The 26397-nt window shown below is 27.9% G+C and overlaps 1 protein-coding gene across 2 annotated transcripts in view; it reads right to left on the bottom strand.

Annotated features, from left to right (window-relative positions):
• Positions 1-26397, bottom strand: part of LOC100202447 (uncharacterized) — a 180970-nt gene that overhangs the window by 150699 nt on the left and 3874 nt on the right. For both annotated transcript variants that reach the window (XM_065787773.1, XM_065787772.1), the window contains exons 2-19: positions 24458-24560; positions 24297-24384; positions 23723-23911; positions 17693-17850; positions 17293-17583; positions 16967-17163; positions 16706-16794; positions 16418-16531; positions 14929-15024; positions 14536-14763; positions 11731-11884; positions 10808-10929; positions 6188-6376; positions 5858-6111; positions 1364-1460; positions 1131-1254; positions 769-959; positions 516-638 (exon numbers count right to left, since the gene is read on the bottom strand). In XM_065787773.1, coding sequence (XP_065643845.1) covers positions 516-638; positions 769-959; positions 1131-1254; positions 1364-1460; positions 5858-6111; positions 6188-6376; positions 10808-10929; positions 11731-11884; positions 14536-14763; positions 14929-15024; positions 16418-16531; positions 16706-16794; positions 16967-17163; positions 17293-17583; positions 17693-17850; positions 23723-23911; positions 24297-24384; positions 24458-24507 — 2754 coding nt within the window. In that variant the 5' untranslated portion in view covers positions 24508-24560. The remainder of the gene's footprint in view (positions 1-515; positions 639-768; positions 960-1130; positions 1255-1363; positions 1461-5857; positions 6112-6187; positions 6377-10807; positions 10930-11730; positions 11885-14535; positions 14764-14928; positions 15025-16417; positions 16532-16705; positions 16795-16966; positions 17164-17292; positions 17584-17692; positions 17851-23722; positions 23912-24296; positions 24385-24457; positions 24561-26397) is intronic.

Below are 26397 nucleotides of genomic sequence, written 5' to 3'. Positions count from 1 at the left end.
AAATTTTTTTTAAATTTACTTTTTTAATTATTGAATTTTTTAGTTTATTTAATTAAACTTGATATTTCGTTGCAATTTTGTTTTATTTTTTCTTAGTAGAATTATTGAAACACTTTTTAAGTTAAAAGATGCGAACTGCCGTGGTCAGTTTGTTTAAAAAAAATACTTTAAATGTGGACAAACAAGGCATGCGACCGCACGAGCTTCCCGAGAAGGCTTGAATCCTGATAGCTTACAATTTTTTTAACATATCATGTTAGAATAAATAGATAAATAAATAGAGGAATAAATAGAAAAATAAATAGAAGAATAAATAGAGGAATAAATAAAGGAACAAATAGAGAGATAAATAGAGAAATAAATAGAGGAATAAATAAATAAAGATAGATAAAAAGTTTACAGAATTTTAAATTTAAAATATATTCATAGATATAGGTTATGCTGTAAACTTAATTACTCAATTTTTAAACTATTAGAAATAAAAACTTCAAAAAAATTTTTTATAAATTAATTACCATTTGAGATCCAGTTGAAAATGATCCTAGTTTACAGTCTCTTGGTATAGAAGTTGTTGTTGGGCATTCTTTGCCTGCAGGACATTGAACACAACTAACAGCTTCACCAGTTGTGTAGGAACCCTAAACAGAATAATACAATTGTACTTTAGAAATAAACCTTTTTATGTTCACTTAAATGGTTTTAAAATATTTAATTATTATGAAGCTTTTTTTTTTTTTCAAATAATATTAAAAATATAATAAACATTACAAAAGGACACTGTATGTTGCTTGATCCATCTGTTAGAGGACAAGCCCATCCAGCAGGACATTTTTTACATTTTCCACTATCAGAGAAAGAGCCATTTCTGCATGGATCTACTGCATATGCAAATGGAGTTTCACATGCAAATCCATCAGGACACACCGAACATTCTGCTTGACCTTCATATGAATATGTGCCTTAAAAATAATTTATATAACGTCAATCAGAAATTTAACAAAAATAAAAAAAAAAATTTCTATAGTAGTTTTATAGTATTAAACAAGCAAAATTTTTTTATTTTAATTTTCTATCTTAAAGTTTCTTTATTTAATTGGATAATGCTTTATCTTCATAAATAATAAAAATACCACGGGGACAGTCATTCGAAGAATTTGAAGACCGAGAGCTACAAGCTTTACCAGCTGGACACAGATTGCATACAAGTTGACCACCCAATGAAAATTCACCTGGGCGACACAATTCTGGACGCTTCTATTGAAAGTATTTTAAATATATATATACAAAATAACCAATGAAAATAACAATTCAACACTAAAAGTAATACAAAATATAAATAAATCATATTAAAAATTAAACTCACGTTAACATTGGGACACCTATATCCTGCAGGACATAATGTGCATGAAACAGATGATCCCAGACTGAATGAACCAGGTTTACAAACAACTTTTTTGCTTCTATAAAAACCCTTTGCAAATTTAGTAATTTAGAGGGAAAGCAATATAAAGAAAAGGTTAAAAAGTTAAAAAAATATTATCAAACTAAAAATTAACTCTCAATTAAAAAAAAATGTTAATTTGAAATGAAACCAGTAAAATTTATTAATAACTTCATAATTTATATTAAATTATTTATTCATAATTAACATTATTTACATGTATTTATGTACATTAATTACATGTACAACATGACTCTAACTCCAAGTGATTAAATTTTTTTTTTAATTTTTTTTTTTAACAACCAACATTCTGTAAAAAAATGGTATAAATGGTAATTTACTGAAAAAGAATGAAGTAATCTGATGCCAATAATAAAAGTTGATCTAGTTCATCAACAACACTTTACATCAGAGTTAGAATGTCCAGTAAAAAAAGCAACAGTTATAATCCATTATTACAGTAGTGGTGTAGTAGTAGAGTGCTCGCTTCATAAGCGAAAGGTTCAGAGTTCGATCCCCACCACACCCCTGGTAGTACAGCGCTAAACTTGTTTCTCCACAGCGGCCTTGTTTGTCAAGGTTTGTGTTTCAGACATATAGAGTTGAGAGAGGGTTATAACTACAATTAAGTAGCCTCCTCGCCTGTAGTGGCCTTCACGGCCTTAAGGATGTGAATTAAAAAATATATATTTATAGCAGTAATAATTATCAAAAGAACCCACACATATTACCAGAAATTTGTATAGTTTGTTAAAAGGCAAAAAATTACTTGAACAAAATTTCAAATAATATATATATATTTTATAGATATATATATAGATAAATATATATCTTATATATATTATGTACATATTTATATATTATATATATATATGTATATATATATATATATATATATAATATATATATATATATATATATATATATATATATACAAATATATATATATATATATATATATATATTATTATATATATATATTATTATATATATATATATATTATTATATATATATATATATATATATTATTATATATATATTTTTATATATATATTTTTTAGTACAGGCTTTTACTTCAAATTATAATAAAAGCATTCTGCTTTATTCTTCCAAATAGTTTTGGTTTTGCATTGGTCATCACCATCATTCATTATTATCATTTTTGTATAAATGTTTCTGTTCTTGCACAAGTTTTTCTTTTTCTTTTTCTTTCTGATTTCTTTTTCTTTTTCTTTCTGATAATTCTTTCTGATGGTCTTTTTTTTACTTTAATCTTTAATGGTGTTCTTCTTCTTCTTTCTTGCAGTTTGAAGTGGAGATAATTCTTTGAACTTGGCCCAGACATACCTTTTTTTCCCCATGAGGCTTCATTTGCTGTACTAGCTGATTGCAACACCATCCAATAGTATCTTTAAGATATCATAGATAATTTAATAACTTTAATTTCATCTTTCCAACACTAAATTCTTTGTATTAATTCTTTGTTGCAGTCATCCAGTTGTAAAAAGTTACTTAAAATAATCAATAAACTTAATAATATATAATATTCAAATAAGAAAATTATTAAATAACAAATCTTCTAGCCCAAAAGATTTAATGATTTTCCAAAGTTAAGCTCCAAGTTAATGGTCCAAAATATTCTTATATAATATGTATCATAGTTATGATATTTTGTTTTTTTATATTATTTTATAGCATTTTTAAAAATATGTCTGATGATTTGCACTAGTTGCACACTGACTGCCATTTGGATAGCAACAAATAAAATTGACTTCACGACTTCAACAATCAAATATGTCTGCTGTTTTAATAAATATTAATAATGATAAGTTAGTAAGTTTAAGTATATTATTAATGATAGGCAGTGACTCATGTGAGTAATGTAATCATTTTAAAGGATTAGCAATATAATGGTTGGTGAAGATTATTAAAAACAGTTAGAATATTGTGATAAAATACATTTTTTTTATCTGACCAGTGTTGACTAAAACTAATTAAAATTTTATAATATATTAAAATATAAAACACAATGTGTTGTGTAAAATTCAACACTATCATTTTAATTTAATATTTTTTACACCTCTTATTAAAGCAAAATACAAGATCAATCAATAGAAGTAGTTCTAACAAAAATTTAAAAGCTTTTAATTTGCGAGACAACCGTAAAGACACATGATTAAAAAATTCTTCGATATGTTTTTTAATAAAAATGTAATTTTAATGGTTATTTTATTTGAAATAAGCAAATTAAATTATATAATTCATCTTTCATTTTGAGCAATTTAAAAGTAGTTTTGCAATATTTGCATTGGTTCTAGTAACAATTAAACTTCATGGTTCTGCATGTAAACCACAGCTAAAATCCAGCAGGTTTCCAGAGAGGTTCTCATATAGATTCTAGTTGCAAATCTATATGGGATACTTAAAGTTTTAAAGTACGGTATATTGTTGGAATCAATGCAGAATACTTGGCAGGCTAACCCATATGAGCCCCAGATGAAAACTACTGTCAAAATTAGATCCTAAAGGGCATCCCAAATGAGTCCCAGTTAATGACCCAAACAGTACTTGTATCAATGTTGGCTGGGTAATGTTTTAGTAATACTTTATGAAGTTATAAAATGGTTGCCAAGCTCCTTTTTTTAAAAAAAAAATTTGTTTTATATAAGTATAGTGTTCCTGTAGTAATGTGTAAGTTAGATCAAAATATCAACTTGGAATATGGGCAGTACATAACAGCTAAATAATTTGTTTGTTATTATTCATTAATAACATATTCTTTTGAATTAAATAATAAAAAACTTCTATAAAATGTTATAAAAATGGTTTGTGTAACAAACATCTAATTTATGCGGAAATAAAAGATGCAGGATTACTTTTTTAAGGCTGCCAAGCAAAGAATGAAATGCAACTTTATGAGTGATTTGATGTCTAATGAGTGTATGATGCAACTTTATGAGTTATTTAGGTCGATTAGTGAAGCAGGAGTCACCATTAAATGGTTTATGTATCTAGCACTAACCCTGACTAGCGCTAGAAAGTGTACTGAATTTCGTACAGTGTAACTTTACAGCTGGTTGTGAAACTAAACACTGTTTGTATATAAATCAACTTTAAAGTGTTTAGATTAGTGAAACTGAACTAAGTGGGAGAACACTGATTCTGCTGCTGACAACAATGTTTATGATGATGGTGGTGACGATAATGAAAAATACCAAGCAGATTATTAGAAGATTTGTATTACAATAAATCAAATTTAATTAGCAAATAGTTTTTTAACTCTTATGCTTATAAATAGTCTAAAACCCTTTTTTAACGAGAACTGTCTTAATCTACTATAATCAGTAAAGTTGATATTTTTACATGATAACAACACATTAATATGATACCTTTGTTTAATACTTTAAAAAAAAAAATTTTGTTCTTGAATCTTTTGAAATTAAAAATCCAATGACAATCTGGAAAAAAATTTTTTTTTTTACTTAGTAAACTCAAAAAATCGAAAAAAATTGATTCATCGTTTTAATGGTTTTTGCAAGCTCGATAAGTCAAAAACTGCGTGTCTTTGAATTTCATCGGAACGTCAGATTTTTTAGATCTCACGACTGCACCACGAAAGTTAACTTCAAAGCATCTTTTTATATGATGACCCGCAGCCTAAATATGGACAATTAATCAGCAAAACTGCCACAGGGCGTCATCTACTGTAAACGTGCTCCGCACTATTTGACCCTTAAATGTTAAAGTCTAAATGTGCTGCAGATTTTTATACTAATACTAATAAAAACAGAAAATTTAAAAATTATTAAAAAAATCCCTTGTTACTAATAGAGGCTAATTAACACACTGATTTATATATATATATATATATATATATATATATATATATATATATATATATATATATATATATATATATATATATATAACATTTTTAAATTACAAATGACTACAAATAATTATAACTAAATTAATTATAATTAAAATAAATTCAATTATTATTTAACTACAAAAATTACAATTAATTAAATACAAATAAAAATGAAAAATAAAAGTTTAATACAAAATATTTAAATATATTAAATATTTTGTATTAAACTTTTACTCAATACAAAATATTTTATATATTTTAAATATTTTAAATATTATATATTTAAATATATAAAATATTTTTAATATAATTAAATATATTAAATATTTTGTAACAATCCCAAAGCAACCATTAGAAAAGAAGCCTTAAAAATTCAAAATTTAACTACATGCGCTTAACTTGACTTCAACTACATGAACTCAGGAAAAAAACCTACGATTTATTTATGTAACTGCTATTGGTGCAAATACTTATAAACAAATAGTAACGAGTTGTTATTATTTGTCATTAATTATTTTTTTAAAAACATTAAAAAAAAACTTACTCCGGATGAGGGCACTCATATCCTGGAGGACATTTTTCACATATTGTTTGGTTTACTTTTTCATCAGTGTATTCTCCAAAACGGCAAGGAACAGGTGAAATAAAAGGATTTGGGCACATATAACCAGTTGGGCAAGTATTACAAGTTGATTCTCCATTTAATGAATAGGTTCCTAATGGGCATATTTCTGATTTTGATGTTGAGGATGAAGGACAAGGTCTTCCAGCAGGACAGGGAGAGCAGTATGCAACACCCTAAATGTGTTTGCAGTATATTTAAGTAAAAGTATTACTTCAAAACAAAACTAAATTCATGTTCACACTCACTCACATTAAAACTGAATGTTCCATCTTTACATGGTACAGGGATTTTAGATGGATCGATACAAGACATTCCATCAGGACATGGTAAGCATGTTGAGTTACCACCAGTAGAATAGGTGCCTAGTTTACAAAGAACAGGAGGCAATAAAGGATCATCACAGGTATAACCAAAAGGACATAAAATGCATTTGGAAATCTGTAAAAAATATATGTATATAAAAGTTAGTGAAAACACATCTAAATTTCTTCTACAGTCTGTTCTCCCTTAGCAGGTTTATCAGGAATAATTCTTTTTAATATTTAAAATAAATAATAAATCTAATAATAAATAAATTTAGTATTATAATTTGCAAATAAAAGTAAAAGAGTTTTAAATTTATATTAATTATTATTATAATAAATAGTGAAGCAACATTATAAGGTAGAAAAAATTTAGAAGCAACATTGTAAGGTAGACCTTGTAAGAAAAAAGTAGACACATTGAGTTACAAAGACTTAAGAGTCAAAATTATATATTGCATATGTTCTCTACTATATTTGAAAAAAAATGGTTTTGTGCAACAACGATTGCAGAGAAGAAATTAAAAAATACTGAGCAAATTTTATTTTGTAAATTTACACAATCTTTTAAATTTTTATTTAATTTAAAATATGATATGGTGCATTATAAATGATAAGTTGTACAACATTTTTTTTTTTAATGATATTATTAATCTACTTTATAGTATTACAACCTAGCATATACAACATATACAACATCTTATATAGATGTCACAAGTTTGTAGGGCATCTTTAGACATTAAATGAATGTTCTGTGCCTACTGATAAATGGCTTTAATTTTTAAATAACTGAAAATTGCTAATTAAGCAATCATAAAGTGCCAATTAAATTGATAAATTAGAAACAATATACACAAAAATTGCCTTCTTTAAAACAAATATTTTAAACTTTATATGAAAATGTAAACTAGTTTTATCAAGGCACAAAACTTTATAGACAGACAAAGCTATGTTTGACACTCTACTTTAGATGTAAAAAACCACTTAAGACAAGACAAAGTCATTACAATGCATAACAATAGAATTTTTCGGAGGTGGAAAGTAATTTCAAAAAGTACATTTACTCACGTTACTGTAATTGAGTAGTTATTTTGTGAATTTCTACTTTTTAAGTATTTTTTTAAATGTGTAATTTTACTTTTATTGAAGTATTTTTTTTCTAAAGTATTATACTTCGCTACATTTAAAATAAATGTTACTGAGTAAAAAAATTTATTATGTATTGTTTAATTTCACAAATACTATGATTTAATTTTTCTTTAGTTGATAAAAAATATTTAACGCCTGTTTTATAAATTTGTTCCTTATGGTTTTCATTAATGTTTAAACGAAGTTATGTCAAACACATGCACCACTGACGACATGCACCGCTGACGCACCGCTGACGTTTTGAATTTATATTCATTCTTTATTCGTTCTTATTAGAACTTTAAAAGAAAATTGAAACCGAAGTTTTATTATGTTTACATTTTGTAGATTAAACGACGTACAAAATGTAAACATAGTAAAGCACAAGTACTATAAAAAACATGAAAACAAGAGGTTATTTTCAATTACAAGAAAAAGGCCCCAATACTATCAGGAACGTGTGTGAAGAATTCAAAGTAAAAATGTGAATTTTTTATTTTTTTTATTTTTTAAACATCTTTGCTTCCAACAAGGCTGCGAGCAACCACTAATTAGAGTTGGAAGTTACTGGAAGAGAAAAGATGAAGATTGTAGACCAAGATAACGATTGACAGACGACTTAAAGAATTGCAAATTATATGAATCAGAAAAGCAAGATGAAGGAAGCGAGTTCCAAAGAACTGATGTTCAAGGAAAAAAACAAGACAAATAAGAGTTTTTGGATCACTTAGGAACAATCACAGAAAAAAAATGAGACTTAATTGAATGACGAGTAACACGAGAATGAATTTTAGTAGATGGCACAAGAGACACTAGCTCTTTAGAGAAGTGCCCATTATAGTATTTGTAGAAAAGAGAAAGAGAAGCAACATTACAACAATGTGATAATGGTTGGATGTTGGCTGCAAGAGCAGGTCCAACTATGTTTACAATGCGTTTTTGCATCTTGCCTAAAAGAGAAAGGGCATCATTAGAAGATCCGCCCCAGATATTGCAACAGTACAAGGCCAAATTTGAGATTTATAGTGAGAGAGAATGGAATATGGAGTAAGAAAGTGTTGAGCTCGATAAAGAGATGCAACCTTAGCAGATGCTAATTTTGCGATGGATTTGATATATGGTTTCCAAGAATGATCAGAAGTAATCCTAGAAGATGAAGGGTAGATGACTCATCAAGTACATTTTCGTTCATAAATATAGGAAGATCTAAATTTTTGCGATAATGATTGGCTGAAAAAAATTGAGTTTTATCTGAATTAAAGTTCACCAGCCACTGTGAGTCCCATGCTGTAGCAGAAGTGAGATCCTTTTCAAGCTCAAATGCCCCCTCCAAGCAATCAGAGAGTGTTGGCTTCTTATTATGACAAGAATAAATGGTAGCATCATCAGCGAACAATGCCACCTTAGATGTGAGAATGTCTGGAAGATCGTTAATGTTAATTAAAAAGAGTATATGGCCAAGGATTGAACCTTGAGGAACCCCTGAAGTTATAGAATATGAAGAAGAGTGCTATCCATTGAGGACAACTTTTATAATACAATCAGAAAGGAAATATTCAATAGTCTTAAAGATGTTACCAGATACACAGTAAGAAGAAAGCTTATGGAGAAGTCCAGCATGCAAAACTTTATCAAATGCTTTAGAAATGTCAAGAGTGATGGCCTTAACCTCTCCACCTTTATCTAATGCATGACAAAACCTATCGGTTATTACTATTAGTGAATCAGCTGTAGAACGAGAAGATCGAAATTCATATTGATGATCAGAAAGTAAGTTATTAGACTCAAGATGATAGATTAAGTGTTTGTTAATTAAAGATTCAAAAACTTGGCTTATGATAGGAAGAAGACTAATGGGACGGTAGTTGGATGAATCAGATTGCTCTACAGAATTTTTGAAAATAAGGACAACAGATGCTGCTTTCCAGCAGGCTGGAAAACAAGACTCTGATAAGCACTTGTTGAATAGTTTTGAAAGTATAGACAACAGCTTTGGAGTCATTATTATTATAATTTAATCAGTGTAATCAAATAAGTATAAAATAATAATGATTAAAATAATGACATGAAGTGCCTCTTCTCATATTTTTTAAATATTTATTCCACCCCTCTGCAAGAAATGTCTATAAATTCATGCAAGAAATGTCTATAAACTCATGCAAGAAATGTCTATATATTTGCATTTGTTGTGGGTTCTACAGGTTGAATTAAGTTAATATTGTTTTCCTGATGGAATATTGCGCTTGTATGAAACTTATTGTTAAAGTAATGGACATTCTTCAGTCTGAGACCGACACACACATGGGATGGCTCCTACCAGTGATCTTTCAGTTACAAATAAAATTCAGCTGCATTGAGACATCCTCCAAAATGTGTCTGCTCCTTATTAAAGCAATTCAGGATGGTGTCCAAAAACATTTTTGGTAGAATGATGCAAGACCCAGAATTATTATGTCATAGTGTAATCTGTTTTGTCTACTTTTTTACTACCTAATCACCCATTGTTGTTTAAGTACAGTAAAATGAATCTTTACATTGCTAAAAATATAATATGTATTGTTTTGTTTTTAAACAGGTCTGGTCTATGTGAGACAACACATTGACCAGATGGTCGGAGTGGAGCAGGTTGGGCAACATTCATCAAATGAAGATTTCTTCTCATCAATGAAATCAAGAAGATCGCAAGGAGCAGGGGAGGTTAATGGGTACCTTGTTTGCAGTTCTAACAAAATGGATTTGTTGAACTCATTTCCACGCATCAAAAACCTTTCTCTTAAACTGAACACTAGTCTTCCTGCCTTTGCTGCCTGTGAGCATTTATTCAGCAGTGCTGGACTCTTATTCACTGCAAAGCAGGCAAGAAAAAAATTATCCAACTTTGAAAACCAACTGCTTCTCAAACTTAACAAAAAGTTTATAGTTTAAATTTATACAGAAAGGAATAGACTACATTATTTTTGTTTTTTTATTCAACAACTTTGTTATCTGATAGGCTGTTAAAAAAGTAACGCAGTAACTTTTACTGAGTAAATTTTTAATCAGCTACTTTTTACTTTTACTTGAGCAAACTTTTCGACCAGTAACTTTTACTTGTATTTAATTTTCGACCAGTAACTTTTACTTGTATTTAATTTTCGACCAGTAACTTTTACTTGCATTTAATTTTCGACCAGTAACTTTTACTTGTATTTGAGTAAAATTTCACTCAAGTAACAGTACTTTTACTTGAGTACAATTTTTTTTACTTTTTCCACCTCTGGAAATTTTACTCTAAATTTTTTTATTTGTCTCAATTATTTTTTACTATTTTTACTACTTGTATATTACTTGGTGAAATGGAAAATTATTTAATTTATCATTACTATTATTTACTTGTTTATTTTATCATTACTTGAATGCTCTCTATAATAACTAATTCATAATAACTTAAAGTACAAGCCTCGTCAGTGTTACTCCAAAATGTTCCTTTTCTACATGGAATTGGTAAAACAGAAGGATTAACACATAAGAAACCAATGGGACAAGGTATACAAAATGTAGATCCAGCTTCACTGAAAGAGTCTAAAAATTGAGAAGAACTTATTATGGATAAAATATTAAAATTTTCAATTTACAAAATAAAGAATAATCAACAATAAATATTAAACAAAAAATAATAATACTAAATAATAATAAACCTTCAATAATATCATGTCAAAAGTAAAATTATAATATGAAATATAGAATATAAATAGAAGAAGATTTTGCAAAAGTAGCCCTATTTAACTCTGTTTCTGTCAAAAGAAACAATCTATTTAAATATTTTTTTAATTGTCAGAATAGATTAGAAGAATTTAAAACTCCTAAGTTTTCTTTTGATTATTTATAAACACATGTTGTATAAAATTTTTGTTAATTTTTAGTTAATTATTGCTTGTTGATGCAATCAGTTCTATACACCAGGTCCCAAGAGAAATCTGGCTTTAAATCTCTTTTTTTTTTGTGGCTACTGGTGTTCAGAAGCTTTTAAAATGTGAGTAGCATGATTTGTATTAAGAAAAAAATTCAGTCCTTGGAGTTTAAAAATTGACTATTCTTCTAACTTAAAAATCCTAATTTTTTTCCTAAAATTAATGCATAAGCCACTTTACATTATCAAAATGTTTTGTTAATTTTGTGATAAATATTTTATTAATTAATATAACTAAACCTAACTTTTATCAAAAGAAAACACTTTAAAAACAAAACATCAAAGAAAGTGAAGCTAGGTATTTTATAAACTCTATAAGTTTTAACTGCTTAAAGATTGCACCACATTTTTGTCACCAGGGGTTGCTATAATAAAAATTAATGAATAAAATTAATTACAAAATCAATTCTTACTAGCAATACATGTATGACAAACTTCATCACCAAGCGGGCTGTAAGTTCCTGCATTACATAATATTGGTGGTTTACCCATTGGGCACATACTACCACTTGGACAAAGAACACATGATGATGATGCATTTGTACTGTAATGTCCTTGTGGACATGCCTAATAAAGATACCAATATTATCAAAAAAATCTAAAATATATATACTTACTACTGAATTTTGTTTTGTAGAATATATAGAGAAACAGACTTTAAATTTTAAAAATGGAAAAATCATTTTTTTATTAGGAATTGTAGTAAATGCAATTATAACATTGACTTAATGAAAGTAACTCAAAAGTTCTTATGTTAACATAAGCTGATGTTTTATTATTTAAATCTTATTATATAAATACTAAAATAATTTCTTAGTAATAATATTGTTGGTCAGGACAAAGTTTTAATTGATTTAGTAAATTATTATTTATTAAATAATTTATTTATTATAACTTTAATATAATATATTTATAACAATTTCTTTGATTAGAATTAAATTTTCATAAATTTAGTCATAAATCGTATTTTATTAATTGCTTTAGTTATATAGTTGGTGTTCAATAAAAGTATTTAATAGTACACAAAAACAAAATATATTTTGCTACAAATTTAACTATCTTTAACTTATCCTGGTTACAAGAGAGTTAAAGGAAGTGGTCATATTACTAGGAAAATGATTAAAAAATTTATTAGGCAAACATATGAGGTGCAGAACTCATATCTACTGCTTCATACACTCTCACTAAATCTATCATCAGTAGATATACAACTACAGTGAACTGCCAATATCTCGAACCCTGGATAACTCGAAGTACTTTCAAGTTCTCCTTGAACCTTCACTAATACTTTCTCATAAAAATCACTCGATAACAAGAACCCCCATTAGCTCGAACATTTGCTAAGTTAAACCATTATATCTGTTCCCGTGGTTAATATTCTTCCAATAACTTGAACTTTAGAAGAAAAATCAAAACAAAATCTTAGTAAAAGTTATTATTTTTCTTTAATTACGTTAAACTTTTTTCCCTCAAGCTCAGCCAAGTTTCCCATCAAGATTTGAAAAAATTTATTTAAACTGTGATGAAGGTCTTGCATTGCAATGTAAACAATGTTAACAGTTTTGATATTAGATTAGTTTATAGTATAAGCTATGCTAACGTGCATTGGAATATTATAATAAAAGTTGTGTATTGTGTTTACATTTTACAATGGCTACTGTTGTTGTAAAGAGAAAAATTAACACAAAATCAATTAAAGAAAAGAACACTGCTTTAAGGGAAATTGGAGAAGGATCGTCAAAGTCTCAGATTGCTATGAAATATGGCATTCCAAAAAATACACTGTCAACATGAATCAAAAATAAATAAAATATTTTAAAATCTATGAAGACACAAGGGAAGTCAAAACATATGAGAAATAAGAAGAAACACATTCAAATTAAGATAATCTTGTTTTTAAATGACTTTTAAATGTAAGGAGTAGAAATGTAGCAGGATCAGCATCAATTTTAAAAACAAAAGCAAGAGAACTTGTTGAAAAGATTAATATCAAAGGATTTCAATGTCTGATGGTTAGCTTGATCATTGGAAAAACAGATAAAATGTTTCTTTCAAGATGGTATGTGGAGAGTGATACAAATCTCTTTACAATTTTATTCAGGTAGAAACTTGATGAAGTTTATAATGCAGATGAATTAGGATTATTTTTTGTATGCAATCTAATAAGTCACTAAATCTTCGATCTGAGGTTTGTATAGGGGGAAAGCAAAGTAAAATTCATCTTACTGGGATGGCTGCAGCAAATAAAGTAATTGATCAATTTCCTATGTTTGTAATAAGTAAATCAAAATGAACATGATGCTGATGACAAAGAAGATAATGATGATGATAATTCAATCAATCCGGTTTGTCCATTATACTGATATTTGGGAAGCACTGCAAGTTTTGTATGACTATATGCCCTTTAATCTTAGTGGTGAAGATTTTCAACAAAGCTCAATGCAGCCTCAATTATAAGACAGAGTGACATTAGAACTAATTGTGACAGAGTGACATTAGAATTAAATAAACATAATTTATTATTTTTACCTTTGATATCAAAACTTTTGATAACTTAAATAGTTTTTACTTATCAACAAAAGTTTGTGTTAAAGAATGTCCCAATAACAAAAACATTTGCTAACTTGAACTATTTTCTTGGTCCCTTGGAGGTTCGAGATATCGGGAGTCCACTATACTTATATTGGACATAACTCATGAGTCTTACAAGAACACTCTATATATTGTGACCTAACATATTACCTAACAATATATACAATTCAATTAGCCTAGCAATCATATAAGTGTACACATGCTATAAGTGTTTGTGAGGGGATTTGTAGCAATTATCTTGTTATATCCTGGGAAAACTCTTGTTAGGATATCACATAGTAATATTTTGTTCAATAGATATCCTTGTACATACCCAGTCTAAAAAATTTTTTACTGCTTGTTTAGGACAAAATAAAACATCATTGAGGATATTATACTGAAACAAGAACAGTCTGTAATAAATGCACATATATTGAATGCCAAATAGGAGTATTGTCAGATCATGTCTACTTATAAATGAGATTGACTATTAAAAAAAACTTTATTTTTATCATAACTCCTGCATTTAAGAAGAGAATTATAAAAAAATCGAGATTAGGTGGAAAAATTATTGTGCCAAAATAAAACTCTATTGTAGATATGTAAAATTATAAGAAAACATATCATATAACAATAATAGCGCTAACCTGACAAAAAATACTTCCAGCTGTACTAAAACTGCCTTCATCGCATGGCTTAGGATCTTCAGTAGCATTAAAGCAATGGTATCCAGATGGACACAATTCACACAAGACTGATCCTTTACTGTTAGCATAGGTACCTAAGGGACAGCTCATGGGTTTGATAACAGATGAAGGGCAAAAATGACCTTCATAACATAAAATACATGCTGTACCATTTGAAAAATAACCAGGCTAAAATATATTAACATATAAAACTTGTATATAATTATAAAACTCTCAAAAAAATAAAGTTATAACTATCAATTACAAATAAAAAGGTATTTTTATACATGACATGAAATATATATAAATATGTATATATATACACATACATGTATGCTTGTATGTGTATAATACCTTATCACTGCATTGAATAGGCACTTTTGAAGCATCAACTACTGCTGAATTTGTTGTTGCAGTTAAACAAACTGATTGGGCCTCTTTGTCTTGATACTATATTAAAAAATGTATATATATCAAGCAATAAAAAATAACAAAGAATCTACAAAATCTACAAGAATAATTTTCATTAAATATTTTAAACTTTCTCAGACAGAAAAAATACAAAAGTATATATATAAATATATACTTATTTTACAGTTAACAAATTTATTACAAATAAATCATATTTTCATCAACAACGAAACAAACAGCTAAAAAAACTTTAAAGAATCTGTATTATAGTAACAACATTTTGTCTGAAAAATACCAAAGTAAAATAAAAAACTTTTAGTGATATTTTCAAACAAACTAGTTATTATCAGATTTGTAAAGTCTCAAAATTTTGGATTTGAAAGTCACTATTTATTCCTAATCAAAGTTTTTTCTCATTGATGTCGAGAAGTTCCAAAAATATTGAAAGACTTAACTACTTTGTGATGAAAAATGAAAAATATTGAAAGTGTTTTTTTTTTACTTTGTGATGAAAAAATCAGAACTTTAAGAGTGCAGAAACTTATCAATTTTGAACTCAGAGTCTTAACAAAAAATTTTGGACAAGACTCCCAGACTCTGAGCCTAAAATATTTAGTTCTAAAACTATAGATTCCATTTAGATGGATTGATGAATTGTTAAATAGTCTTTAGAGCTACTGATTTTTAGTTCATTAACATTTAATTAAAAAAAAAGGTCCTTCATTTATTTGTTAAACTATGTGGTCAGTTTAAAAAGTTTAATATATTTATAGTGGTTTAATATTTTTATTAATTATTAAAATATATTTATAGTGGTTCTGTTCCTATAGATCCACCTGGCATTTACAATAATTTAATCAATGCTATAATTTTAACTAAAAAGTTCATCATTTTATATTAATTTTTCTTAATGTATTTTGTATTTATTTATTGAATGTATTATTTTCCCAATGTTGTTCATAAGTCTCATAACATTTTTGCAGCGTATGAACATCAAATATCAGAGTGCTATAAATAGTAGTTTTATGACTTACAAAACAGTCGAATTTAAGATTTTGCATTCCTGAGAGAAATACAGAAAATGAATTTAAAAACAGAGAAAGAAATACTGAAGAAAAATCTCTACTTTATTCTGTAAATTTTTTCTTGGTTTACAAAGAAAATAAAAAAAATTTTACTATCTCCTATTATTTGAAAAAATTCAAAATTGTACAGGTATATAATGATAATGGGGAATCCACACACAGATGAATATTAAATAGATCAACATTTGGACAATTTATTTTATAAACTTTTTTCTTAATATATAACTAAAACTTATTTTTAACTTATCCAAATTATTGAACTATTACTTATTTTATAATCTTATATAAAACTAACCTGGTAACTAACCTGGTAACTAACTTCTCTAAACTAACCTAACTAAACTAACCTGGCCTTCTTCACATTTCTGTGGTGGTTTATCGGGAAACAGACATTTATGCCCTGTTGGACAAGAAAGACATTGTTCACTTCCATTGGATACCGAATAAAAACCTGATGGACACTAGAAATAAAAACATGTTTATAATAGATAAAAGTTAAACATTATTTTTAATGTTTATCATTAACTATTTTTTAAATAAAATACAAATTATTATAATAATAACAAATAATAATAGTATTATAAAACATTAATTATTTTTTGTATTAAATATAATTTAAACAAGATAAATCTTACTACTACACAATTGGTTTGACCAACAAATGCAGAATAAAAACCAGCTTGACATTCTACAGGACTATCTATTGCAGTATAACAAGCATGACCTAAATTTTATTTGAACTTTTTTTTATCATTAATTGTATTTTACTAATCATCTTGTTAAACCTTTATCAAAAACTTTGAATTGAAACTTTGAAAACATTATATGTGCCTTGATACTTTTTACAAATAATTTAACGTTTTAATAGCATAAAGACAATAATATTTATGATTAACCTTTAGGACATGGTCTGCACTGCTGAAAACCAACATCATCTGCATACCACCCACTAGGACACATGTATGGTGTAGATAATCCAGTGGAAGGACAAAAATGTCCTTTAGTACAATTAATACACTCATTAACACTTTCAGGAGAATACCAACCCATTTGACAAGCTGATATTGTTTGAACTCCATTAATTTTATCACAGCTTAAAAAACATGAATAACTTGTATAAAGATCCTTGTTGACTAAAGGTCCTGCGCAACTATTCATGTACATATATGCTAAAGCAGATGCGCATAAGTAACATAAAAATAAACATACATTTAAAATTTACCTAAAACCTGCAGGACAAACCAAGCATTCAACCATTCCCAATAAACTGTACATTCCATTAGAACATTTAACAGGTTCTTCAATATTGTTTATACAGCTATAGTCAGCAGGGCACAAAATACAAGAAGTTTTATTTACTTTGTTTTGATAAGTTCCATTTGAGCATCGTGTTGGATAACTTAATCCATCAACTTCACAACTGTGACCTAATGGACAACCTTCACACGTCATTTGATTACTAGCAGCATAAGTTCCTTTCAAGCATTTTAAAGGATTGATTTTATCAGCACAACTATTTAAAAAATTTTAATATTTTAAAAATTATCTTCATTAAAGTATATATTTTCAAAAAAAGAAAATAAATTAATTCATCAAAAGATCTGTTTTAGTCGTTATATTACCTATGTCCATCAGGGCAGGTAGCACAAACTATTGATCCCTTAGAACTATAAGTACCATTTCTACATGCTATACAGGTGTTATTAAATGAATAAGTGCCAGCTCTACATGGTTCACAAATAATACTTTCATTATTAACCACATATCCTGGAGCACACTTCTATGGAAAAAAAATTATAGTATTAAAAATTATACTATTATGATGTAATACAACTTTTTTAAATGATTTCTATGTGATGTGTTTAAATAAATTCATAATAAAACAAAAAGCCATCTTAAGCATCATAATCAAGTTAAAACTATAACGCAAACTATAAAAAAGATTATTAAACTTTTTTATCATTAACCTCCCCAAAGCTGAGTGAGCCACTTCAGTTTAAAAAGGCAATTTTGTTTTGTTAGGTTTGTTAATAATCACTGTGTAATCAAAGATGTGTAATAAAAGAGCATTTACTTCAAAGCTAAAAATAGAGTTTATGAGATAAAGTTTTTGAAGCCAACCTGGTTTGTACTCAACTTGTTTCTTAACACAGAAAACATGTTTATAAAAGGTTTAAAAATATTTTTTTTTTAAAAACACATTTCATTTTTTTTAAAACAAAATATATAAAATATGAAACTTGGTTATCATTATCATTTTAATATATATGCCCATACTTGCTCATACAATCATATTATTTTATTTAACTTTATGTTTTTTATGACCTTATATGTTCATATGAATTTAATGCTCATCACACTAAATGGCTCGGCTCTAGCACCACTGACCCTGCGAGCTCTAAAGCTCTAAATTTCTCCTCAATTTAAAGTTCAGCTGCTATTTCTAATCATAATCACCTTTTTCACACTCTCTTAAGAACAAATGTCTTTTTATTATTGCAAGAAATTAATGAAAAAAGGTGCTGTCTGATGCTAATTTCCAATACTTTCAGTTTACTAAATATTTACTAAATAAAATGTATTTTATCTCAAAAGTTAGGATTTAGAGACTTATGGAAAATCTTCAACAGCGTCATTAACAAAGGTCTAACATTCCATATCTAATACATGAAATTAATACTTCTTCTATAGATAAGGCAGAATTATTTGCCTTCGAATTGAATGGTCATACTCTTCCTGGCATTTCAGTTAAACAGGTTAACCCATTGTTGGACATCCAAATCACTACAGCTTCCGTTGCTAAGTCCTTTCTTAATTAAACTTTTCTAATGCTTGTGGTCCAGACAACATTCCTTTCATAGTCTTAGAAAAATGTTTCCTTCACCTCACTTTGCACTCTCTAAACTATTTAATAAGTGTTTGACTAAATCATATTTTCCTGCCTGCTATTATGTGGCATTTGTGGTTTCATTCTTTATAACCTCTGGAGAACACTCTGACTCCACTACTTATTATCAAGGTGATAACCAGCCTGATGGCACTGCCTATAATGTGGAATTCCTAATTGGTTTAAAATTTCTAAAGGTTCAAAAGATCATAGTAAAAAAAAAACTAATCTCAGATTCAAGGAGTTAACACTTTACAAGTAGAAAACATTTAGTACGCACAATGTAGTGTAGTGAATTTAATAGTCTATAGTTAATTCTAAGCCAACATAGAAGACTTTATTCTTCATATAATAATATGTAAACTAAAATATACAAACAGGCTAGTTTTAGTACACACATAATAAAATCAACAAGGATAATAATAAGAAGAAGAATCAGCACATTCTACCAAATAAAATAAAATAAGTAAATAAGTTCAAATAGTTCAAATATAGCAACTTAAATATTTAGGAGGATTCCGGGATCTTCCTGAACAACTAGGGACTGATTCTTCAATAGAAATTGTATCAAGCTCATTAGAGTTATCTTTGTAGTTATTATTTCCGTCATTATTACTGATTATATCAGCCATTGGCGCAAGATGTCTAGTAGCAACAGTGGTCTCACGTCCATCAGGCATTCTTACATGAGATATTTACTATTAGCCTCTAAAAGCTCAATTTCTTCAACCAGAGGTTCATATTTGCTGTGTCGAGCATGCCTTTTAAGCAATATAGGACTGTCTTTTAAGCAATGTCGACTGAATCCAAATAATTGTTTGTGAGGTATAGCGTTAGTAGAAGTGCAAAGTAAGGAATGCATTAAATGAAGGAAATCAGGTAAAACATGTTACCAGTTCATGGTAGGTAAATTCTTTGATTTGAGAGCAAGCGAAATTCCTTTTCAAATTATGCCATTGTATCTTTCACACTGACCATTGCCCTGAGGATTATAAGGAGTAGTTCTACTCAGGTTGACACCTTGAGAATTAAGAAAATTGCGCAGCTCTGTAGACATAAAACAAGTGCATCGATCTGAATATATATAAGCTGGCATACCAAATAAAGTGATAAGTTGAGTTACACATTTAATTACGGTTGAAGTAGAGATATCATGACAAGGAAATACAAAGGGAAACCTTGAAAACTCATCAATTATGGGGTGGCAAAGAGGTTCATGTAGTTCCTTAAGAGAGGGTTTGTTTATAGTCATAGAGCAACAATATATATAGAGGGGATCAGCAACAAAAGTTTTACGTCCAGGGCAATAAACTATATCATAGCTGTTTGAAGAAAGTTCTACCCTCCATCTCAGAACCTTCTCATTCCTAATTTTTTCACTCTTGTTATGGCAAAACATGAAAGAGACAGCAATCGTTGGTGACTAGGGTAAAATGCCAACCAACAAGGTAGTGTTTCCATTTTCGAAGTGATTTGACAATAGCATAAGCTTCCTTCTCAACAGAAGAATGTTTTTTTTCAGTAGGTGAAAGTTTGCAAGAAAAGAATGCAACTGATCTTCTAGCCTGATTAAGGGAAGCAGCTATGGCAAAATCAAAGGCATCTGTTTGGTATACTTTTATCAATAGCCTGTATACATACAAGCAAGTTATCTAGATATACAAAGGTGTCTTCTAATTGTTTTCTCGAATAAACTTATCCATGATTCTTTGAAATTGTGCGACAGCATTAATGAGGCCAAAATGAATAATTTTAAATTGGAAAAGATGTCCATTGGACTCAAAGGCAGTGTAATATTTGTCACTTTCTAGGAGAGATATTTGGTGATAAGCACTTTTTAAATCAAATGTGATTTAAGTTCTTTTAACTAGATTTATGTGATTTAAGTTCTTTTAACTAGAATTAGATGAACAAAGATACAAATATCTATGTAAAAAAATTTTTTCAAGTATTTTAAAACTAGTTTTAAAATACTAAAGTATTTAAAAACTTAAATATTCAAAAACTTTTCTTTCATTTTTGTTTTGTTTACTATATCACACAAAGAAGAGAAGCGATTTAAATATGAAAAAATGTAGTTTACTAATTATAATTTAAAATTTATAAAATATAAAAATATTCCTACTATAGATATAAATAAACCCACAAAAAAAAATTATTTTAAAGGTATTTATGTGTCTAGAAATGTCAAATTTTTTTACTTATGTGGAACTTAATTTGTATAGTATAAATAGAGTTCGAAAACCATGAGCACAAGCCACAGGTTGCCTTAAATTTTTTTTTAAATGTTAGAATGCAGTGACCATTTTTTTTTTAAGGTCGCACCTAAATTGCCAAAATTGCCAAAACGCTTTATAAATTTTTTTCCTGGCTAACACCTTGATTGTCTAATCTGTGTTCTCACAGTTGATAGCAAGTTCTTTGAGTTTTAAGTTAACAAATGTCTTATGAGTCTTGCCATTTTTAGTCTAACAACTTACTTCGTCTAATCCTACAGCTGACTTATTAACATAACAGAAAGTTTCTATTGTGGTGGTGGCAGCTCTGGTCTTAAAAGTTTCTATTGCGCATTAGGTGGTGGTAGCTAGGCTAGAGCTATTGCTCTTGACATATTTAAGGCTTTTGATAAAGTCAGGCATGCTAGCCTTCTCTATAAGGTTGCTTTGAGATTGTAGTATTATTAAATCATTTTTTTCTAAACATAGAACCGAAGTTATCCTTGAAGGCCAAGTTATCCTCTTCATTTCCAGCAACTTATAAGGTACCTCGATCTAGTCTTGATCCTTTATTGTCTCTCATCTTTGTTAATGATTTTCCTGACATCTATACTGGCTCTATTTACTGACAACACAACTATATACTCCTATCTTATAAAATCCATCACTTTTTGATTGCTTAAAACAGGCTGTCCGTTTAATCTGGTCTCTCCTCTGTAACAGCCTGGTGTTTGTAGTAGCTTGTGAATTTTAACTTCAACAAAACTCAGTTATTCAAACAATCATTGCAATACTGTTGATATTCCAATACTGATGAATGGCAATAATCTTATCCAGTCCTCTATTTTATGTCTTCTCAAATTATTATTCACTATAGACCTCTCATAGAAACCATATATACAATCCATTATAAATTTAGCATCTGCTAAGGTTTATCATCATGCTTGCCATTTTCTTACTCTCGATTCCATTATACTTCTACAAATCTCTAATTTTATCCATCTCAATATACAACTCAAACAGTTTTTTAAGTTTTTCAACCATTTTCTTTTTCTTTAACATTACTCTTTGTTTTCTGGTGAATCCCACCTTAAATAGTTGTTACTTGCAACATTGTTGGGCAGTGGTTGCTTGCAACATTGTTGGGCAGCGGTTGCTTGCAACATTGTTGGGCAGCGGTTGCTTGCAACGTTGTTGGGCAGCGGTTGCTTGCAACGTTGTTGGGCAGCGGTTGCTTGCAACATTGTTGGGCAGCGGTTGCTTGCAACATTGTTGGGCAGCGGTTGCTTGCAACATTGTTGGGAGTGAATTAGTTTAAAAATACTTTTCTTATACTATATAGTATAAGAAAAGTATTTCAACTATTCACAATAGATATTTAAAAACAAAAAAAAATGTAATATTTAAAAACAAGCTCAATAGTGTAAAGTACTTACAGAGTAAAGTATGAGGAACACTACAAGGTACAGTGCCAAGTAAAGTACAGGGTAATGTACAGAGTTTCATAAGTAATCAAAAAACTTCAAAAATTAAATAACTTTTAGTTAGAAAGTATTAAAAAAGTGGTTTACATTAACAAAAAAATTTATTATCAAATAAATTTACATCAATATAAAAAATAAATTTAAATTAATATAACTTTTAAATATTTTATGCCTGCAATTTTTTCAAAAAATATATAATCAATCTGTTTATTGTGCTTTACTTATATACTGCATATTTAGGTGTGCACAAAACATCACTGAAAATGCTATACTGAAATTGAAAAAAGGGAGGGTTTCAGTACATACATTGATTGAAGGTTTGCATTTACCAGGTAGTACCTATGTATAAAGAACATAGTAAGGCAGACAATACCTATGTATAAAGAACAAGGTAAAAAAAACCTATTCAATTTTATCTGAAAAGTGTCTAGTTATAACTTGCTATTTACACAACATGTTTTTTTGTAAATATCAAAGTGTAGTCATGAACAGTATGAATTTAAGTAACATTTTCAAGTTGCATTTATTTTTAAAAAAAACTTTCTTAGAGCCCTTCCATTTTCTTTCCAGCGCCTCAGAAAAAAAATTTTTAACCCAAGGTGCAAACTATAAAAAAGTTTACTGTGTTATTAAGTGAAAAATGTATAAGTTTTTTTTACTATTTTAGTAACAATTTTAGGCCAAAAATTTAATATTACCTTGAGCTGGTGGCAAATAATAGTTTTTAGGAAAAAAAATCCCCTGAAAATTTTTTCAATATTGTTACAAATTTAAAAAAAGAAAATTGACTTTTTAAAAAAAAAATTTTCTTTTGTAAATATACAATTCAGCTTTTTGAATATATTCAAATTTCCTATTAATGTATTTAACTATATCATATTTATATGATATTCTTGACATTTTTTATGGAACTTTAAACTTGAATTTAAAAAAAAAACGAAGAAAACCATGGCTCAAGAGCTGTTTTTAAGTTAATATCCTATTTTAAAAAAAAAACTTTAAATAGATTAATAATCTTGGTATATTATCTGTGCAAATAAACAAATAATAAAAATTAATGAATACCTGTGGTGGCAAATCTGGGCTCTCACACACAAAACCATCAGGACAGGGTTTACAATCCATTTGCGCAAGAGCAGAATAAGTTCCAGGTTCACACGATTCAACAGTATTGTTAACTAGACACTTGAATCCAGCAGGACAATATGTGCAGGAAATTGATCCTTCACCACTGTATGAACCTGCAGGACAATCCTAAAACAATGACAAAGAATTGTGCAAATTTTATTAAAAAAAATAATTGACAACAACTAGAAAATTGATCTGAGAGATAATATGAGGAATTTCATTTGGTTTTGCCAAAACAAGAATACACAAAACATTTTGATTTCAGTTATATGGGTAATTCATCCAGTCTTTTAAATTAAGAAAAATAGTCCTGTCTTTTTAGAATAGGACTATTTTTCTCATTTAACCAACATTTTTTTATTAGAAATGTTGGGCAAGATAATAATTCCACACTTTTAAACTAGCTGTGAGTTTTTAACTTCTATAAATAATGATAATAAGGCTAAATTAATTCATTTACTTTCTTGAGTTTGAAACTGTTATAAAGCTTTATACAAATTTATTTACTAACAATGCATGAGTCTTCAAAAACAGCTGAAACTAATGGATTATATGTACCAGCAGGACATGGACGTGCAGGATTAGATAATCCTTTGCAACTAAAAAAAAATATTTGTAAATTTAAAACACTTATTTAAAAACATTTTAAAAATGCTTTTGTTTAACATTTACGTGAATCCTGAAGGGCATGGCGAACATCCTGAAGAATCTTTCCAAACCATTCCAGCTGAACAATTTGCAAAAGTACATTTTGTAAAATCAAATGATGATGCATCTAAAAAAAATATAAAACAAAATTTTATAAAAATATATTTACTACAAAATTAAACAAGGAAAGCTAGTGGTGTAAGGTGTGATACCAGTTAGAACCCCAATAGTTTTATACAGCTCAGCAGCCTGAGAAATTCAGGTTGGCATTGGGCAATGTCGACACAAAAGTCGACTTATCACTGCTTTACGACAGCATACAACTGCCAGAATCTTTTAAAGTGCTGGCATGCAAAAAAAAAAAAAAAATGTCTTATTCTTTTGTTATATATTCATAATTTATTTAATTGTAATTACTTTTTTTTACAAATTTGACAATTTTTATTTTGAAAATGAATTTATTCATTATTTTTTTATTCATTTTCTTGTTTTTTCTCAAATTTATTCAAGCATAGCATGGTTATTTATTTAAAAGATAATAAAACTTACTTTTCAAATGTCTGTTGTTCTCAGACTTTTTTACTTGAAATTTTAGCATTTAGCACTTAAAATTAGCGTTATTTTATTAAGTTCTAAAATCTAGTATTAATTTATTTTATTTGTTGAAACTGTTCATTTACATGTTTACGATTTTTTAAATATTATTTAGGATCAGAAAGGCTATGAAGTTTAATTTTGGTATAGTTATGTAAAACACATGTTAATTAAAAAAAATTAAACTTTTTTTAAATTTGATTCAAGTTTTTCATAAAGGTATTTGGACCATACAAAATAGGAAACATAACAGTTGCTTATAAATAAGAAAAATAACTACTTTTAGTATTATTTTTTTTAGATTCATACTTGGCTACAATTTCAGAACAGGCTGTTTTTTTTAAAAAAGAAAAACCCAGTAATATATATATATATATATATATATATATATATATATATATATATATATATATATATATATATATATATATATATATATATATATATATATATATATATATATATTAGGGTGTCCCTTATATTAGCAAAATTTTTTTTGGGATTTTCAAAATGCATACCCCTATTTCTTTTAAAACTATCTAGACATACTTAAATCCAAAATTTTATTCTCGTACGACAACATCAATGCATGCCAACAGATCTCTGAAGATTTTGAAAATTGCTGTTTTTAACCCTTCCTGTTATGTAGCTAAATCAATTGAAACATATTTTATAAGATATTTATTAAAAGAATATAAAATTACAGATAAAGCAAGATATTTTCTTTTAATGATCAAATAACAAAATCTAGATATGAGACGCAGTTAAAATATGTCTCTAATATAGATTTTTTTAACATTACGTTAAAGGTTAGTTTACACTAATTAAAAAGATGTACTTTTATAAGTTAAAAAAATTCCCAATTGCAGCGTAACTTCGATAACCGTTTTTCGTGACAAATTTTGAAAAAAAGAAATTTGAAGTAACCAATAATAGACTTACTTAAATACAAAGTTTTATCTTCCTACAACAAAATTAACGCATGCCGACAGAACTCTGAAGGTTTTAAAAATCGCTGTTTTTAACCCTTCTCATTATGTAGCTAAATCAATTGAAACACTTATATTTTATAAAATATTTATTAAAAGAATATAAAATTAGAGATCAAGCAGGATATTTTTTTTTAAAGGTCTCTTTTTTACAGTTTACATACAGATTTCTAGGCTCTTGCACATAGCAAAAATTTGCGCACAACGTAGCAAAAATTGCTTTTGTTCTTCATTTGCAGTGATCAAATGAATGAAATCACAAGAATGTAAAATTACATATCAAGCAGGATATTTTTCTTTAAGAGTCTCTTTTTTACAGTCTTCTATGTTTTACATAGAAAGGTCTATTTTTTTAAGGGTCTCTTTTTTACAGTTTAGATG

The sequence above is a fragment of the Hydra vulgaris genome, chromosome 01, assembly GCF_038396675.1.
Source record: "Hydra vulgaris chromosome 01, alternate assembly HydraT2T_AEP".
Lineage (NCBI taxonomy): Eukaryota > Metazoa > Cnidaria > Hydrozoa > Anthoathecata > Hydridae > Hydra > Hydra vulgaris.
Note: the sequence above shows the minus strand (reverse complement) of the source record. Positions and strands in the feature narration are given on the sequence as shown.